The 19,525-nt window shown below is 38.5% G+C and overlaps 1 protein-coding gene across 1 annotated transcript; it reads left to right on the top strand.

Moving 5' to 3' along the window:
• Positions 1-6,331: 6,331 nt before the first annotated feature.
• On the top strand, positions 6,332-12,794 carry LOC121413627. The gene is made up of 4 exons (XM_041606532.1): positions 6,332-6,531; positions 9,136-9,334; positions 10,276-10,443; positions 11,769-12,794. The coding sequence occupies exons 1-4, from the start codon at positions 6,391-6,393 to the stop codon at positions 11,912-11,914; spliced, it is 654 nt and encodes a 217-aa protein (XP_041462466.1). The 5' UTR covers positions 6,332-6,390; the 3' UTR covers positions 11,915-12,794.
• Positions 12,795-19,525: the final 6,731 nt, after the last annotated feature.

Below are 19,525 nucleotides of genomic sequence, written 5' to 3'. Positions count from 1 at the left end.
TCTCCAGGATCTGTCTCAAAGTCTATGGGATCTCCCAGATCCGTCTCAAGATCAATTAGGTCGCCGGCAAGCGTCTGTTCTTCATGATTGCTTGGGCTTGGGCACCATAGTGATACTTCAGCCACAGCATCTATACCCTGTTCGTCGCTTGCTGGTGTAGCCGGATCTATTCTTGACCCAGATTGGCCGATCTGTTCCTGGGTCGAGATTCGGCCATCATTCCCGACCCCACATCGTTTCCCTCAAGGTCAAGGAAAGAATTAACTGAGGGCGTGTTATTCCTCAGTGAATGGTCTCCGGAAAGACACATCTTCATTGCCTTGATGGATTCGCAGAGCTTGGCCACACTACTGGAGATCACATCCAGTCGGCATTCATACCCATCCAGTCGTTCGACCAGATTTCCCATGCCAATGGGGTTGAACTGGTTATTTCTTGTACCAGTACATGTAGATTTTGGAAGGGCATTCCCTGTATTGCTCTGCGGACAGATAGGAATTGGATGGACCTGATTTACCATCCGCTTACAGGGATTATCTGCACGAGTTGCGGCCACTCTTGCAGGCTTTGATCGACCAAACACAGCGTTATGAGAATGCTGGGCCCAACGGATTGCCTCAGCTGCCGACTCCACCGACTTGGGTCGGTGATTCAGGGCTTGGTACCCCGCATTATGATCATATGCACCTTGGCACATGCGAAGTACAAGCTGCTGCTGAAGAAAACTCTCCGGACTACCCGGGAATGCGCGAACTGCAAGATCTTGAAGGCGATCCACCCACTCCTCCAAAGACTCATTGGCCTCCTGTTTGGCAGCCATAAATTTTAATTGGGAGGGCTCAGGTAGTTCTGAAAAGTTGAACCGAGCAGCCATCTTCCGGATTGCAACGGTGAAATCCATAGCTGGATTCTGTGCGGCCAATCTATCATAGTAAGCAAGAGCTTTGCCCTCAAGGCACCAACAGAGATAGGCCAAGCTTTCCTGGCCATCCCATTCTTGATCTGCTGCTAGAAGTGTGAACTTCCGAAAGAATGGGTCCCATTTTGTATTGCCGTCAAAAGAAAGGCCTTTTGGCAATTCTTGAAAGAATATGCCTGCCCGTGAGCGAAGTCTAGCACTTGCTGGTTGGGGCATACGCCCGAAGACTGGGGCACTTGAAGGCACCGCTTGAACATCCAGATAAGGCGGTGAATGCCCCGAATTAGCATAGTGGGGGAAATCTTCCACCGGGGTAAGATCAGGCCTCTCATTCTGAGGTACTGACGAACTCTGCATGGATCCGAAGTTGTCACCTGAAAAGGGATTGTCCCGTCTCAGGAAGGAGCTCTGCCTAACGCTGGCCTGTAATACATCACAAGCTAAGGCACTGTTGAAACTTGATAACCTACCACCTCTGGTATGTTCAGGAGGTGAGTGTAAGTCAAAGGGAAGTGCATGCTGATTGGAGGATCCACTAGGAGTATTAGCTACCACCGGATTAGGTTCCGGGATAGTTAGAAACCCTGCTGAACTTTCAGCTGGTTGAGGCGGAGTGTCTCCGCTTGTAGCTGTGGTCGGCACAGCTGGAATGGAAAAATCAAACCTTTCCACCTGGACACTTCCCAGGATTGGCACAGACGCAAATAGATCTGGGGTAATTACCCCATCATGCGTCCGGGTTTCCGCAATGACCGCGAGACCCGCTGTAGTCATACCGGGTACGGTCGCTATCTCCAAAAGAGAGCACGAATTAATCGGTATATGGTCCGATTCAGCCATGTTGTGGGCTACTGCAAAGCCCACCGAATTTACCCAAAGAAAATCAATAAACAGTGATCACTGCAAACTCAACCGAATTTACCCAAAGAAAATCAATTAACAGCAACCACTATTGTTGGAGTAGAAGGTACACCAATGCTTGAATCACCTCCTGTCTATTAAGAACTCCAGCACGGTATGCTCGTAACAGAATCCTTAATATCCTTAACCTGCCCTGTACTTCAATCAGAAACTGTTGGTTAAGATTATCATTCATTTATTAAAACAATGAGATAATTATGCAGGTTTAAATTTGCTATCTATAAAATTCCAAACTTAGGCAAGTTATTCGGGTTCAAATACCCGACAATAAATTACCGATTGTCCGGCTGTAAACTGAGGGCTCAAACAGTGATTGAGTTATCCCTCTGTTATACAAAAACTTATAATTGAATTCCCAAAATTATTACTCAGAAAATGTCCAGTAAATATTCCAAAAGTCTTGGGCCTAAACTAGCAAATTGTAATGTAAAATATTAATACCCAAAAGGCACTAGTTCAGCCCTGTAAATATTTTGTACAAGTAATTAAAGTAATATCCCAATCGATAATTGATAAAACAATAATTATTTTAAACCGGATTGATAATTGTCCCGATTATAAATCCCCAAGCCTAAATCAAGGCTAACACTGGCCTGATTATACCGTTTGGTTTGCCAGTTAATTGCAACAATGTTGCTATGTGTTGGTTGAACACTATTAGTAATAATTCAATCAATAAAACAATTGTTAATAAATCATCAAGCCTTTATCAAGGCTAACACTGGCCTGATTTAATGTCAGCTTGCCAGTTGATTTAAATGCTGTTTAACACATAGGTATTAACGTGATTATTCTGATCAGACTATTATTTGCGACGATTGCACGGCGCAGCTTTGCACAAAGCCGACGCGCAACTTCCGCGAGTTAGTTTCACCCAAGCATACACACAATCACCTTTAATAAAACACACCGCAAAATAATAGAAAAGCCTATAAATAAAACTAACACCCAATTAACTAGGCCCAGATCTAATTATTCCAAAGAACAATTGTCAAAATATCGACAAAGTTTAACCGCTTCAGCAGTAGGTTGCTCCTGGCCACACCGTCCGACGGGAACACAACCTAAAACTTTAGCCACCGACAAATAATCAGTGAAACAACGATAACTATGCCGGCCTCAGTCCAGTCTAAACTACTTCTGGGTCCCAACCCATCGGAAGTAATTCAAACCACTGCCAGGCTACACAGTCACGCAAGAAACACCGATAATTCCTTCCGAAAAAGGCAATGTCAATATTCTATAAACAATTCCCCGGTTTAACCAGATCTAAATCTAAATAACCTAAATTGTATTAAATGATTAATAAAGTCTAAAACCAAGACTACACAAATGCACAAGTCCAATCACTCCGCAAACACACTTCGATTAATTTAAGTTACCCAATAATAGTCTGTAAAACCCCTAAAAAGTACCAGAATTTAATATTTGAATCCCAATTAATAATTGATCAAGGTCTGCGGTGAAGACTAAGCCCGAAAATCTTGGTCACCGATTCCGATATCGGTCTAACCCAAGTGAATTCGAGACACCGCAATATGACCTAAAATTATAAAAACCAATATCAATTTCCAAAATTGTATTTCAAAATGTTTAAGTCGATGACAATAGTCACCCCCTCCCCTCTCCTAAATTGACAGGAGATAATCCGCAGTCAAAAACAATCACACCCACTCACAAAACAATCACCACAAAATCCACCAAAATCACTGCAATCCTTAATAAAATTGCACTAAAAATCAAGGCTAATTAAAATCTAGACTCTAAACTATAAAATTACAAACACAATAAAATAAATCAACCAAAAAGAATCTAGAAATAACTACTTTAAAACTCACTCTAAACACCACCCGAAGAGAACTCCGCTACCGGCAAGTCCGGGCGCCCTCGGTAGAACCGGCCCGCGCGAATCCCCACCGCACGAACAATCCTGCCTGTTCCCAGCCTACCTGCCGTGATGCACCGAAGCACTCAAAACCCAATGTGGGTCCCCGAAAATAATTGCAAAATTACGGTTTGTCCATGACGCCAATAAAGCAGCTGGGGTCAGTAAATGAACACCACTGCTCGATGATTAGAATTATGAATATAAATAGGGGTGGGATTGACAAACTCACCAGGCAAAATATGACTTCTGAGGAGCGTTGTCCAAGTCCAAGTTCTGCCAGTCAGCCATAAACGTCAAATCCGCCGCAGCATGGCAGGTGACGTCACAATTATAGATTGGGGGTGGGGTAGGGAAATACGTCGCTATTACAATACCTTTGTATTTTCCCTGGTCTCACATCCGGGCATTTGTGGATGCGTATAAAGAGATACGCTTCATAAGGATCCGCCCACCAACAAGTACGTCATAATAAAGACAACGCTGAATCCGAGCGCTTGCAAGTACGTCATAATGGTTAAGTGCAGAGCCTAGACCGATATTCACATGACACAATAGAACTCTATTTTGAAAAGAAATATCCCCATTATCATGATTTTTGCTCTAGATATCTGCTTTGGATGATAATAAAAATATTGACTGGCTCTTCTTTCGGGGAACATCAAATATATTGCCCTTAAATGACCCATATTGCCCTCGTCTAAAGACTCGGGCCAATATGATTCATTTGCTGGCAATATATTTGATGTTCCCCTCAAGGCCAGTCAATATTATATAAAGGGAGCACCTATATCGGGGGGGGGGGGTTACACTTGACATGGCCTGCTACGCACCTGCGTCCAGAAAAAAAAGCTTCAAAAGGGTCCCATTTCACATGTTTCACATGGATTCCATTTGTTCAAGTTTTGATGATATTGAAAACGAACGGTAGATCTAAGTGATGCATCAGTCAGTCAAGGCAAGCAACATTTTCAATTGTATTCATTAATTCAGGCTAAAAAATGGCTATTCAAAGTGGCTAAGAGAGGTGTCTATGTTGGCCTTACTTTCAGTCTCAATAATTAACTTCCAAAAAATGAATTTATATACCAGTAATTGTACTTCAATTTAAAATTCAATCTTGTACTTCAATCAGTCATCAGTATGGTATCAAATTAATCGATTTCGATGTTTACGCCTCTTAGGGTGGCTTTTCTCATGTGTTACGCCATTTAGGCTTGCAAATTCAGTTAATGTAGTTCTGAGGTTGTCGGACACTGGTCACGGGTAGCAGTCCATGTGGGGGGGCCTATATTGCTTTAACGGACAACAAATGTTTTGAATTTAAATTGATGTGATCTAGTTACATTGGTCAGTGCATTTATTATTCTAGTCAATGAATGTCATTTTTCTGATTCAGCTCGAATATTTCAGTAATTTTCCTATTAAAAAGGCAGTCATGAAAAGATTATATGTGTATGTATATTTAGAATAATGACATCGCAACTGCCCGTAGGCTGTATATGTATATTTTTTTTTAGCGGTCAGGCACAAGGGTGAAAATCTTTCAACAGTCCATATAGTTGAACATTCCCGTTTCCTTTTTCTTTTGAGTTTATCTTCATAATAAGCCGCATGTGATTTACACTGTTAAAAATGATTAAAACAACGCTGTTTAAAATCTGAAATGACAATAACTTAAGCATGGTTGTTTAAGAATTTAAACACTTGATTTATTGATTAAACTGTTTAAAAAACTACTGTGCGGTTCACATAGTAAACAGCGTAGTTTAAATCATTTTTAAAGTGTATTTGAGATTGTGAGTAGATCAGAGTTATTAATTAGCTCAATTTGATTTTGATAGTTGATATTGCAATATTCCGCTTTTGTTTTAGATACCAAAGTGGGTTTTTTTTTCAGAAAGAAAATTGTTACTTGAATTCGTACAATTTTTACGATGTTGGATCATGCCAGACCCCGGATATAGATTGTCCTTATAAGAGATATGAACATGCATATTATATTTACAAAAATTAAGAAGAATATATTGCTTGAATTGTCAGTAATTGCGAATTATTAATATCATACTTATGCTGAATATGTAAAGAAAATATATTTTATTAATCATAATTTCATGATGTGATCTATGCATTCGATTTACTAATAAAATCCTTATAGCCAATGAGTTTATAGCATCGATCACCCTCACCAGACATTGCAAAACAGAGCAGGGGCCGCGGAATCGGGGGCCGGGGGGCTTAACCCCCCCCCCCCACATTTTTCCAAAACCGTGTACAGAAACGTAAAAATGATCATAGTTGTTTTTAGCATGGTCAGCGCCCCCCCCCCCCCCACACTTTGAAAACCGTTCCGCTGCCCCTGCCGAGTGCATAGAGTGCATCTAACAATGCAAACTTCACTATATGAACCACACAATGTGTCCCCGTCGCCCCCCCCCCCCACAGTTCTACATGTTCTTTGACAAAGTGGGTCCTCGCCCCCCCCCCCCCCCTCCCCCACGTAGGGTATAGGCCATAGGCCCACAGTGCACATGTACCGGCCGTTCGTTCCGCGGATCGGACCGGCCGGCCGCGCCACGGCCCAAAAATCATTATCACGTGATCCATGTTTATAAAGCTACTCACACACAGCACAGCCACTGACAGGAAGAAACTCATTGCAATCATGAAGAAATTTGTTGTATTAGGTGCAACGGGAGGGACGGGGTTGTCCCTGATAAGGCAAGCATTAGATGGGGGACATGAAGTAACAGCTATTGTCAGAAATACAGCGAAACTCGAAGATATTCAGCACGATAACTTCAAGGTCAGTACAGCCCTGATTAGCGAAAGCGCACATTGCGAGGGCCCGGAGCTTTCCCGGTCGGTACGCCTGGGACCTCGCTCATTGTGTTGTTGGTGCCTAGCCCTAGACCAAAAGCTTCGGTCTCTGTCATGTTCATTGTTCCGCTGAACTCCTTTGGCTCCACTCACCAAATACAGAGACCGAAGTTGTAGCACGATCTGTACAGGGTCAGGGACTCAATGGCATATGTTTTTTATAGCCCTAGACCAAAAGCTTCGGTCTCTGTTTTGTTGGTTGTTCAGCTGAACTTCGTTGGCTTCACTCACCAAATACAGAGACCGAAGTTCTAGCGCGATCTGTACAGGGGACTCAATGGCCATATGTTTATGTACTTAAGATCGGATAAAACGCCTAAACGGGGAAGTGAATTTGCGCGACAGCCGAGGTAAGTCACTGTTTTTGTTCCTTTTAACTTCATTTTCTCTGTTTTTTGGCAATTAATGCCAAGAGGGAATATAAATTTGCACTCTGGTCACTATAATTTTCGAAATTTTTATTCATTAAAGACAAAAATTGAAAAGCCTCGACGGGGGGATTTTGCATTGCAAGTCCCCCTAATGGTGGCTGCACGATAGCGAGCCGTCTGTGTACGAGGAGAAGTAAAAAAAAAAATGTTAAAAAACTCCTCGAAACAGACGGCTGCCAGCTGTCTAATATAGGCCTAGCTACCTAGACAGTGTTTGATTCCTCGTTCTGTATCGAAGTATCACAGTAGGCCTAGCTAGCTAGCCCTAGATCTATACACGTAGCCCCCTAGGCGTAGCTTCGTATCCGAAGCTCATAGCATGTACATGTATTTTTTTCAGATTAAAGAATTGTCCTGAATATGTACCCCTCCCCCACCTCTCTTTGTACCTGGGCCCCTACCTTCCCTGTATCCCTTTCTCCATCTCTGATCAAACCTCTATGGGCGTGCAGCGACGGCAACACTTCCGGTATCTGCCCGGGGTGGCCACTTACATTGACGAGTGGATACCATGCGCAATCAAAAAAAACATGTAAAAAGGATGTCCTTTTCACGATAGGGCACGTTACGTACATAACGTGATAAGGGTGTCAAAAACACAAAAATAATGAAAAAAGGGTATCTATTTCGCTAGGAAAATTACGTGTGTAGGGTCGAATTTGCGGGGATGATAAAACAAAATTAAAATGTTTTATAAAGGATGTCCTTTTTGCCCCAACACTACGTGTTTAGAGTCCTATTTGCGCGAGGTGTAGAAGGTGGGGTCGTACTAAACCAAATAAGGTAAAGCCGACAACCAAAGGACCAGTAACAATAAAACATTCCTGTACTTGTTTAGGGGTTCATTTCAGGGAATATTTGCCAAGAGTATTGTTTTGTTTCCAATACTTGTTAAGGGTAGGGTTTCACACGCCAATACTTGTTAAGGGGTGCATTTTCAGAATATGGAAATTACGTGTTAAGGGTGCTTTTCGAGACCCCATGGTCGCGCATGGTATCCACTCGTGAATGGAAGTGGCCCCCCCGGGGGTATCTGTATACTGTGTAGTAACGTATAGGGAGACAAACATAACCTCAATACCTCGCCAGGTTTTTCTCATTAACAGTTATGACATTGGATTCTAAAGGTACTCCAAGAGTCTACATCAGACAGGAATGTAACGTTAGATATAACTGAATGAATCTTTGAGAAGGAGGCGCGATAGCTCAGTCGGTAGAGCGGGGGTTTCGGAATCCGGTGACCCGGGTTCGATTCCCAAGTGGTGCGCTAGTGCCCTTTGGTAAGGCATTTATCCTCATTACCAGGTCCCTCGGAGAGGACCTTAAGCCGTTAGTCCCCTGGTTGCTTGCTTACAGGCATTCGTGCTTTCTCAGCAGTCAGGTAAAACAACCTCGGTATAATATAATATTGATAAGCAGTTTTTGACGCAATATGAATAGTCTCTATGCGTATTCAATTAATTATTCATTAATACTTTTTATAACCCTTGATGGGGCCCCGGGCTTGATCACATACATGCATTGTACATAAACATGATTTTGGTTAAGCCCCGCCCACCCGTAAATAGTTTTTTATTTTATGTCTGATGTCATGGCATGGGGTACTATATCATCATTAACCAATTATAAATCATAATTATTATCATGATGACCATTACCATCTTCATGTATTATAATATTTTTTTATAATGATTCATGGCCCATTTGAAGCCACAATCGACTTCTTCAAGTTCTCATTCTATCCAAGAATGATAAGGAACTGGAACAACCTACCCAGCTCAGCTGTCACCACCAAAGGAATGTCCAGTTTCAAGGAGGCCGCTCTCCCTGCCATCAGAATGATGCAGCCCCCTGTTGGATCCTATATGATATAAAGTCAAAAGCTTGGTTTTTACTTGCAATCAGCTTATCAGCATAGCATGTTTTACTGTACAAATACAAAGTTGCTATGTCTATCCATCACCATTTTTACACTTTATAATGCTCCTTCCAGTGGCTCACTTTATTCATCATCCCATTATAGCTTCTGTATGAGCTGCCAAAGGGATTACTACATCAAGTATCAAGTATTCCCACATGGTTTCTTTGTCTTTTGATAGGCTGTTAAAGGGGATGTCTTCTCTGCAGAGAGTCTCCAACCCAACTTTGAGGGATGCGATGCGGTGTTCTCCTGCTTAGGATCACCCTCTCTCATCTACAGTACCACCGTCTATTCTGCTCCTATGAGGGCCATCGTCACGGCAATGAGAGGCGCGCAGGTCAAACGACTCCTTTTGATGTCATCTTGGTATGTCAAAAGTGAGTGGTCATGATTCATCTGTATCGTTGCATGGTCAAAAGATAAGAGGGAGACAGGGGGAAGAGGAGAGGGATAGCTGTGCATACAGTCGGCCAATCTCAACTCTAGTTTTCAAATAACCCCCTCCCCCATTTTCCTGATTGAATATTCAATTTCCATCGGGACATTCTTCAAACTATTATTGGTGATAAAGATGGATTTAGCAGGGGCTTTCATGGGTTCCATTAACTTCCGTCCTGAAATAACAAGCTAAAAACAACTGTGAACTATTCGTGCAAAATAGTAGCGTACTATTGATCACCTATAACTGTTTTTTTCTGATTACTAAAGAACAAAGTACCTACCTACAATGAATTGTATTTATACTATAACTCTTTTGATGCCTTGATTATGAAGCAAATTGGCTTTTTAACCATTGGAGGATTGCAACATTAATAGAGTACCAAAGTGTGACATCACTGTCATGGCCATGAACCGGCTGGTTCTAAACAGAGTCACAGCCGACGATCGTTTCCGTCTATAAACATTTGTATTTGAAAAAATTACCATCATTCTTAGGATGCAAGTGATGAAATTCCATTAGCGGCCATTTTCTCCTATGAGAAACCCGCTCCGGGTTCATTTGTTTAGAAGCAGGCCATCATGACACCATGGCAACTGACGTCATCGCTCCGGTACTCTAAAATAACAATCTTTAAGCACTGAGATATCATAAACATCTCATTAATAGCAGGATAATTAGAGTTTAAGTAAACTTATTGTTAATCATTTGTCATGACATTCTTGATATTCGAACAGTAGTATATTTCTTTCAGTATTCACATCAAAAGCTATTTTCTTCTGGTAGACAAATCATAAGGTATGCCTGGCCTCTGTCATGTTGAGTATTTTACATATATGCATCATATTTTCATTTTTTTTTTCAAATTGTATTTTCCAGTTGATCCCAATGATGACCCAGGTTTTGTAGCTCGATGGGTCGTCCGACCAGTTCTGAGTAAACCGCTAGCTGATGTAGTCATCATGGAAAAGTTTCTTGACGATGAGTGTCAGGACATCAATTACACAATAGTCAGACCACCACAACTCATTGATGGGCCTAGTTCGGGTAGGCTTACTTTTGATTCCATTTAATAATAATACTCAATATTTATAACACGCTTTTTCCTACATGGCCCAAAGCGCTCACAAACAAAAAGATCAGAATTACATATTAAATGAAGGCAGTTGCCTAGAAAAAAAAATGTTAAGGGACTTCTTAAATGTCTCAATTGTTGGGGATTTTCTTATTGCTAGAGGGAGTTTGTTCCATTCCGCTGAGGATGCAATGTTGAATGTTCTATCTCCGATCTGTTTTCTTTTAGTTGGATATGTTAATTTAAATGGGTCTTAAGAGGATCTAGTTCTATGTGGGAAATATTTCTAGACAATCAGACAAGTATTTTGGGGCTAGGTTATAGAGCAATTTTTATACAAAAGAAGTAACTACGTGTATTTGACACACACATTCAAATGACAATATGATGAGTAAAACGAGCATTCGGAAGTAAATCTTTCTTCCCTGGGAAGACTTAGAGCCATTGGTCCTCTAGCTTCTCACAGGTGACATGACATTTACTCCTGTGGCATTTTATTTGGTCTTATGGCATATGGTTAGAGTTAGGATTGTAAGAGTTTTGGATCAGAATAATAATATGTCCATTTATATAGCGCAGTTACTATGTGCATATACTCAACTGCGCTTTGATACTTGTTATCATATTATTACCCCGGCTGTAGCTGAGCCGCCATATTAATAGGCGCTAAAGCATTCAAGGAATAAATCCTACCAGGTACCCATTCACCTCACCTGGGTCGAGTGCAGCACAATGTGGATAAATTTCTTGCTGAAGGAAATTACGCCATGGCTGGGATTCGAACCCACGATAATGTTTTGAAATAATATGAAGATAAAAAAGTTCTACAGTACATGTATATTCAAATATTAGGGTTTATTTAGTGTTAGTCATATTTTATATTTAGCTTAACGTGCAGATTTTCCATTGGAGCAATTTTTGCCGAAGTGAATGTCATGGAACCTTTCACATTAGATTGGTTCATGCACTGTAATCACACAACATAGAATTTTTGTGCAATAGTTTCATGGGCATTTGGTAACATCAGGTTATTCAAGAACTCAATAATGTACAAAAGCATGCCTGTGGTCCATTACATCTATCAGAATGGGTTACATTTCTAGCTTAGGAATGTGCTCTAATCTGGAATTTCTCTTGAGAGAAACAGGGAGAGTATCAAATGGGTCGTTAGAATTTTCAGAAGAAAGAGATAATCATAAAGAGGAATAGAAATGAAATGAGATTACAGATGTGTCTTTCGCAAATTCATGAATTTAAGAATTTTACTGTTTATAACTTTCTTTTTTAATGATCACAGGGAAGGGGATTAAAGTTGATATTGGTCGCCAGTTCTGTGATGCTCCGGCGAAGATGCCCAGATCAGATGTAGCAAAGTTCATGCTAGAGAACGTAAATACCGAAGATCACTTCAAGAAAGGTGTCGCCATCGGACTCCAGAGTTAACTTTTTCATTGTGAAATACAGTAGCCGTATTCTTAACTGGGGTTTAGATTAAACCCTGGTTTAAAGTTGTGGTTTAACTATGGAGAGCTAATTGGGGCACAAATCCCTAACAGCACACATCCAATTTATCAACTCATGTGACACCCAAATTGTCTTTCTGGGAATGATAACTGGACTATTTTGAATAATTTTTCTTCATTATGAAAGCAAAAGGAAACAAAATAGTAAACACAAGAAATACTGGTTTACAATATTAACAGGATTTTTAAATTTTGGGCTCCCAAAATATATGCAGAGTTAAACCTGACTTCAGAATGCGGGCTAGTATATTAAATGCCGATTTTTTTTTAAGTACAGCTAAACGGGGCTTTATCACTATGGTCTTACTACTACTACTTGAAGTAGGTTCATGGTATCACAAAGCTCTTCATATGTTACGCACAACTTTATCCACTGTTGTGACCCTTCTTGTGCTAAAGGGTATATCCCTACATTTAAGTAGCTGATTTAATAGAACATGAGAACATGTTCCAGTTGTGCATGTATAGTCATGCATAACTTTACAAGCTGGTTGGTGAAGCATCACTCTGGTTGTTGGGTGTTCTTTGAAGTGGTGACGGGCCCATTTCATGAAATTTGTTATTATAATGAATTTGCAATAACACCTGAAATCCTTCAATCTAATTGGCTGATAGTACATTTGTAATAGTAAGTGCACATTTGTCAGTTTAAAAGTCTTTGTGAAATGAGACCTAGGGCCCTGTTGCATAAAACTATTGGCCTGGTTCCTAACTTTTAGAATCCTGCCAATAATACATTGACTTCAATGGGCTAATTATGTATTCATGAGGTCATATCTCTGGCCCCCATGGACCAATTCCCACCAAATTTTGGTAGTGGAGGTATTTCATCATGCTCTACAAAAATATGGTATCAAAAATGCTGAAATGCAAAAAAGAAAAGTTTTTTGTGACGTCATCAATTCGGTACTCTATTGTACTCCATGAATATTACTGTAGCTATTTGTGCTAGATCATAAGATATTCCAGATTTTCAGGGATTGTTTTTTCCCATGGGTCCAATGAAGAAAGAGGTGTGATCAAAGTCAAATGCAAGTCCAAAAATCAAGCACAAATTCATTTTTCACTAATGAAATATGCTGATATTTTGTTATTTGTGTTAAAGTATGACTCTCTCATTAAGGTCCAGGCGCGTAGCCAGGGGGGCAGTCGCCCCCCCCCCAAAAAAAAAAAACGTCCCGAAAAAGAAAAAAAGGAGGGAAAAAAGAGAAGGGAAAAGGAAAAGGGAAGGGAGGAAAGGGAAGAAAGGTAGCTTTGTGTTTTTTTTTCTTTTCATTCTTTATATTTTTTTCTCGAAAGAGAAACTCCTTCACTCTTGCTTTAAATTTATAAATGAATTTTGCTTCCACGCTGTGCACGGTTAAATAACAATATTGAAGTTCTCCATTGTTTCCCCCACCCTTTTTCTAACCCTGTTTTTTCCACCTTGGCTATATGTGTTTCTTGGCAGTTTTAAAAGTTCAAATGTATACATTAGGGCATGGAATTAGAGAAAGGTTAGGCCAAAGTACATGTATATGAAGTTATCTTTTTTTTTCATTGATCGCGCAATTTCTGGTCTGGTCGGCTCCGAGCGGGTAAAATCTTAATATCAATTTCTTGCGTCACCTCCATAAAGGCAACTTCTCCCGCTTTTCAGCTCAATACTAAACAACCATGATTTTTGGACAAACAGGTTCCTAATTTAAAAAACGAGGAAGGTATAAAATTCATGTCGTATTAAATAAAGTACAATATTTTTTATCAAATTCTATTAAACTTCATGTCATTTTCCTGCACATTCATCTCCTGTCCTGTTTTGTGCCCTCAGTTTGAAATTTTGAATGACACTTAAGTTTCTGTATAATGTAAAATGAAGCTCTTCAGGATAAGTCAAAGAAATTAGGCATCCTTTTTTATAATTTCAATGAATCCTTTTTTATAATTTTATAATCATTTTTTATAATTTTATAATCCTTTTTTATAATTTCAATGAATCCTTTTTTATAATTTCAACTTTTGCGCACTATTTTCCTTGTAATGCAGTTCAATTATTTTAGAAAATCAATTGAATTAGAGCCGATGGGGTATTAGAGATATCTGCATTTCATAAAACGTCCGCCCTTTGAAATTTCAGAGTTTCATTGCTCTGCGCGGGGAGGAATATCTTACTCCTGGCGTATACACTTCTTCTCCTCTGTTTCGTGAGTTAAAGATATGCCCTGAGTCGCTAAATTGTTTGTAATCAAATCTGATCTTTCCAAGGGAAGTATTCAATACTAGTATATCTTAAATAATACATTTTTCTTGGGACCCTTTTCATGGCAAAAAAAAATGATAAAATGCTTTAGCTTCCGCGCTTCGGGCGGGGTTATTATCATTTCAATTTCCTCCATCGTATTCCTTTTTTTGTGCGTTCACGATTACTTTTGAAAACAAGGTTCAAAATCACAATATAGTCAACTGAATTGGAGCTAATATAGGTACTAGAGACAAGGGAGACGGCTCCTTTTCATTTTAATTTATGAAACGCCAAAAGCTTCGCACGGGAGGGGGAAACTCCCCCTCCCTGCACCCACCCCCTAGGGAGGGCGCTTTGCGCGCTCTGTAAGTATTGGCATGCTTCGCGTGCATTTACCGCCCCCTCCAAAATGAAATCCTGGCTATGCGGTTGTTAAGGTCTATGGAAAAAATGAAATGGACCTGCTTGAAACTAGCTCTCTTTATTTATTGTTCATTATGCTAATGTCAAGCTAAAAGCAAAGAGTGGAATATATATATATTTATATATTGTAAAGAAATGGATGAAGAGAACAATGGTAGGCGTAGCTTAAATCAAGGTTCCCCAGAGCTATCTACCCTTTGGAAAAATTTGTGATGCCGAAAAAATGTCTCCGCCGGGAATCGAACCCGGGCCCCCACCTTTGAACGCCGGTGCCTTAACCACTAAACCACAGAGACGGGTTAATGGCTAGGGCGAACCCAATCCGATTGACCGTCAGATAGACAGATTTTTGACCCTAATACCAATTATAATTTCCTTTGTCGGGTGTCGGGTCTTTACAATATTTAAATAAAAAGAGTTGCCAAACGCTGTTGTACATGTATAACTTTACACATTTATATTTATATATATGTTTTTACTAAATAGTGATGATAGGGATCCTAATGAAATGATTGGCTTAGATCTATAATATTACCTGTTATTCATTTTTAGCTAACAGGAATATTTGTTTAATGATTGGTACTATTCATACAATTGTATGCAATTTCTGGATAACTGAAGTATACATTCCCATTACAAATGATATCTTCTCCAACTTTCAACCAAAATATTCCTCATTTTTGTCAGGGTATAAGGAGTAGGTTGATTAGTCTACTTTTTTACAAATCTGTTTTTTCTCACCTGCATAGCAGAATGAGACTATAGGCGCTGCTTTTCCGATGGCTGCGGCGGAGGCTTCAACACCAAATTCTTAACCAAAGGTTAAGTTTTTGAAATGACAGCATAACTTAGAAAGTATATGGACCTAGTTCATGAAACTTGGCCATAAGGTTAATCAAGTATTACTGAACATCCTGCCTGAGTTTCAGGTCACATGTCCAAGGTCAACGGAAATTTAGGGTCATTGAACTTTGGCCAAATTGGGCGTACCGGTATCTGTTGAATTACCATCATAACTTTAAAAGATTATGGATCTGATTCATGAAACTTGGACATAAAGAGTAATCAAGCATTGCTGAAAATCCTGTGCGAGTTTCAGGTCACATGACCAAGTTCAAAGGTCAATGAACTTTGGCCATAATGGGGGTATTTTTTGAATTACCATCATAACTTTGAAAGTTTATTGGCCTAGTTCATAAAACTTGGACATAAGAGTAATCAAGTATCACTGAACATCCTGTGCGAATTTCAGGTAACATGACAAAGGTCAATGAACTTTAGCCATTATGGGGGTATCTGTTGAAGTAATACCATAACTTTGAAAGTTTATGGATTTGATTCATGAAACTGGGACATAAGAGTAATCATGTAATACTGAATATCCTGTGTGAGTTTCAGGTCACATGATCAAGGTCAAAGGTCATGTAAGGTCAATGAACTTTGGCTAAGTTAGGGGTATCTGTTAAATTACCATGATATCTCTGTAAGAGTATTGGTCTTGTTCATAAAATGTGGACATTAGAGTAACCAAGTAACACTGAACATCATGTGCGAGTTTCAGTCATATGACCAAGGTCATAGGTCAATGGACTTTGGCCATGTCGGGGGTATTTGTTGAATTACCATCATAACTCTGTAAGTGTATTGGTCTATTTCATAAAACTGGACATAAGAGTCATCAAGTATCACTGAACATCTCATGCGAGTTTTAGGTCACATGACCAAAGTCAAAGGTCATTTAAGGTCATTGAACTGGCCATTTTAGAGATAATTATTAGATTGCTGTCATAACTTTTAAAGTTTATAGATATGGTGTATAAAATATGGATATAGGGGTAATTAAGTATCACTGAACATCCTGTGCGAATTTCAGGTCACATGACCAAGGTCAAAGATCAATGAACTTTGGCCATAATGGGGGTATCTGTTGAATTACCATAACTTTGAAAGTTTCTGGATCTGATTCATGAAACTTGGACATAAGAGTAATCAAGTATCACTTAACATCCTGTGCGAGTTTCAGGTCACATGATCAAGGTCAAAGGTCATGTAAGGTCAATGAACTGGCCAAGTTAGGGGTATTTGTTGAATTATCATCATAACTTTCAAAGTTGATAGATATAGTGCATAAATTATGGATATAGGGGTAATAAAGTATCACTGACAAGTTTTCGGTCACATGATCAAGGTCAAATGTCAATGAATATAGTATTGTATCATTTTATGAATTTTTTTGTGGATATTTTATAGTAGTTTTCAAAGTCAGCACTGCTGCTATATTGAATCGCGTGAAGCAGGTGAGACAGCCAGAGGTGTTCTACTTGTTTGTCATTACAAATAATATGCCATTAAAATATTATTCTTTTAGTTTCAGTCATTCATTAAGCTGTCAATCGGTTCTGCTCTCCCTTTTCAAATGCAATTATTTATTATTTTTACAACTTGCGTACATGTGCTGTCTGAAATGAATCATTATGCATTACTCTTTTTTGTGAAATATAGTTTAAGTAGTTTTAAACAGATGTTAAAAGATGTTTAATGGTCCAAAATTATGTTTCCTACCTCACATGTCATTGTTACAGTGAAAGACTGAATAACTTTGTCAAGAATTTGTTTCATGTATATGCAGGTCTACAAGATGTGAAATATTGTGCATTGTAGTTTTTGTAAAAAATACATGTTTTTAAATTGTTTATATGTTACTTTCCTAACTACGTCAATTAGTAGCCCTTTAGCATGTTAGTTTTAGTCTGAAACACTTAAAGTGTTTTTTAAAGATTTTTATAGTACTGTTAAGAAATATATTCATATTCATTTGATTATTTCGTAGAATTTGTCTAAATTTAAGTCAGCTTTAAGTACATGTAGGTTTGGAGTTGTTGCTTTAAGTCCATTTGAATGATGCAGTGGAAAACTAAAATTTTATTCTAAAGCCTTATAAAGTTATAGTAAATTTAAAATTGATTTAAGCCTAAATTCTTTGTCAGATAGAATGAAAAATATAATGAAACATTAATAATAATGATAATAATAGTACTTTTATGCACGTTTTGGAACTTTATGTAAAATTGAAATCAGAATAAGGAAAAAGTCATGCCTCCAACTTAATTGCTCATATGATTTTGGTATGAAATAATTTCTAAATCATGAAGTGGGACAACATTTTATTATGACATTATGGTATTTATTTATTTCTATTTGAAGGTATTTATGAAAAATATATCACTGAGAGCAGACTTAATACGATGTAACAGAAACAGTTGAATTCCAGTTTTCACACAGAATTAATCAATAAGAATACATTATTTAGTTAAAAACTTTACTCACACTTTGAAAGTATTTTGGTACCATTATGGAATATCAATTATTGTATTTTTGTATACATGCCATTATCATGCCATTCAATTTGATATGAAATAGTTCAGATCCATGGCTGACCTGTAGAATTATTTATAGGACAGTATTTTTAAAAGTATCAGATTCATGTAATGAAACTTTGTAAAACATTATTACAGACTACATAAATTAAAAATCAAATAATGTTACCCAGTGTAATCATCTAATTGCAGAATTTCAGTGGTATGATACTATACCGCAGCAGCACCCACATCAGAGGCCACAGAAGGGGGGGGGCACTTTTTTCCAAAACCGTGTACAAAAACGTAAAATGACCATATGATTGTGATTTTTTGCATGGTCAGCCCCCCCCCCCCCCTTTGAAAACCGTTCCACGGCCCCTGCACACTGCACCCACTTTATCAATGAAGAAATATGTACCTTTTTTATGAGGCAGCTGTCATCATCAAGCCTAATCTCTCTTGATGGTGGTCTCCTGCATTCCTTTAAATTATGATTTGATTGAATGAATAATTCATCCAATTGATATTTATTACTGCTTATAATTATTCATATTTTGTTATATATTACCTTTGTATATTATATAATACTAATATATCTTTGATACTGGTGTGAATGCAGAAATAATATCAAATCAAGTCGAATATATGGTAATGGTACACTGAACAGCCTTTCTGCCCCCACCCTCCATTCCTTCCAACAGTTTTCTGATTTCCTAAATGCTAGAAAAAGGAAGGTCAGATGAAATACTTGGAGTTTGGTATTAAAAAAAAATCTTAACATGATTGTTGATGCATGTCGCTACAATAACGTTATACCATTTGATAATCATCATATATTATCTTTATTTCCTGTTTACAAGATTATTTTTCTCATAAACTGTTGGAAATACATTATGACAAGCGAGTCGTTCTCAAACAAAAAACCAACTCTTGTTTTGATTAAATTTTTATCAGTATGTATTGATAGTATTTCAGAACGGATCTAAAGGGGAGGGTGAAAGTTGGGACAGAGATGGTGTGTAAATTTATTAGGAAAGTCTAGACAAAACAGGGTCACTATTTATCGCTGCAAAAGGGGTAATAAATAATGATAATAATAATAAAATGGCAAAGTTACAACGGTTTTAAGTCCTATATGTAACGGGCCCCTGGTCAATTATTATACATGTAATTAATATCATATACTGTATTTTATTCTTGTCTTGTCAGATTGTCAAATAGTCTTGTATATTTAAGGTGGCAGACTTTTCAACGTAAAGTAGAGATATACTAAATATTTACAGAACGCATCAGTTTCCTCGTGTGTTGTTTGTGTTTTGAATTTTATAATTATTACTAGTATTTGAAAAGAGATAATTTTGATTTGCATATTATTAATATTCTGTTATTTCTCACAAAAGAACTCATGCAAAAGAGTGATCAATTTTGTTATTCTTTTGTACTATTGAATTAGTCGGACAGAAAATTACATGTCTGCTTTCACTCCAAACATGGTGATCAATGAAGATGGGAAAGCTGGGGGAGATGT

This window comes from Lytechinus variegatus, chromosome 4 (genome assembly GCF_018143015.1).
Source record: "Lytechinus variegatus isolate NC3 chromosome 4, Lvar_3.0, whole genome shotgun sequence".
In the NCBI taxonomy this organism is placed as follows: Eukaryota; Metazoa; Echinodermata; class Echinoidea; order Temnopleuroida; family Toxopneustidae; genus Lytechinus; species Lytechinus variegatus.
The sequence above is the reverse complement of the archived record's forward strand: the minus strand, read 5'-3'. Positions and strand labels throughout refer to the sequence as shown.

Bases quoted from the DNA above. Each gene is read 5' to 3' on its own strand.
- LOC121413627 (XM_041606532.1), top strand. From the start codon at position 6,391: ATGAAGAAATTTGTTGTATTAGGTGCAACGGGAGGGACGGGGTTGTCC. The intron at 9,335-10,275 runs GTGAGTGGTCAT...TGTATTTTCCAG, and splicing joins GTCATCTTGGTATGTCAAAA to TTGATCCCAATGATGACCCA. The intron at 10,444-11,768 runs GTAGGCTTACTT...TAATGATCACAG, and splicing joins CATTGATGGGCCTAGTTCGG to GGAAGGGGATTAAAGTTGAT.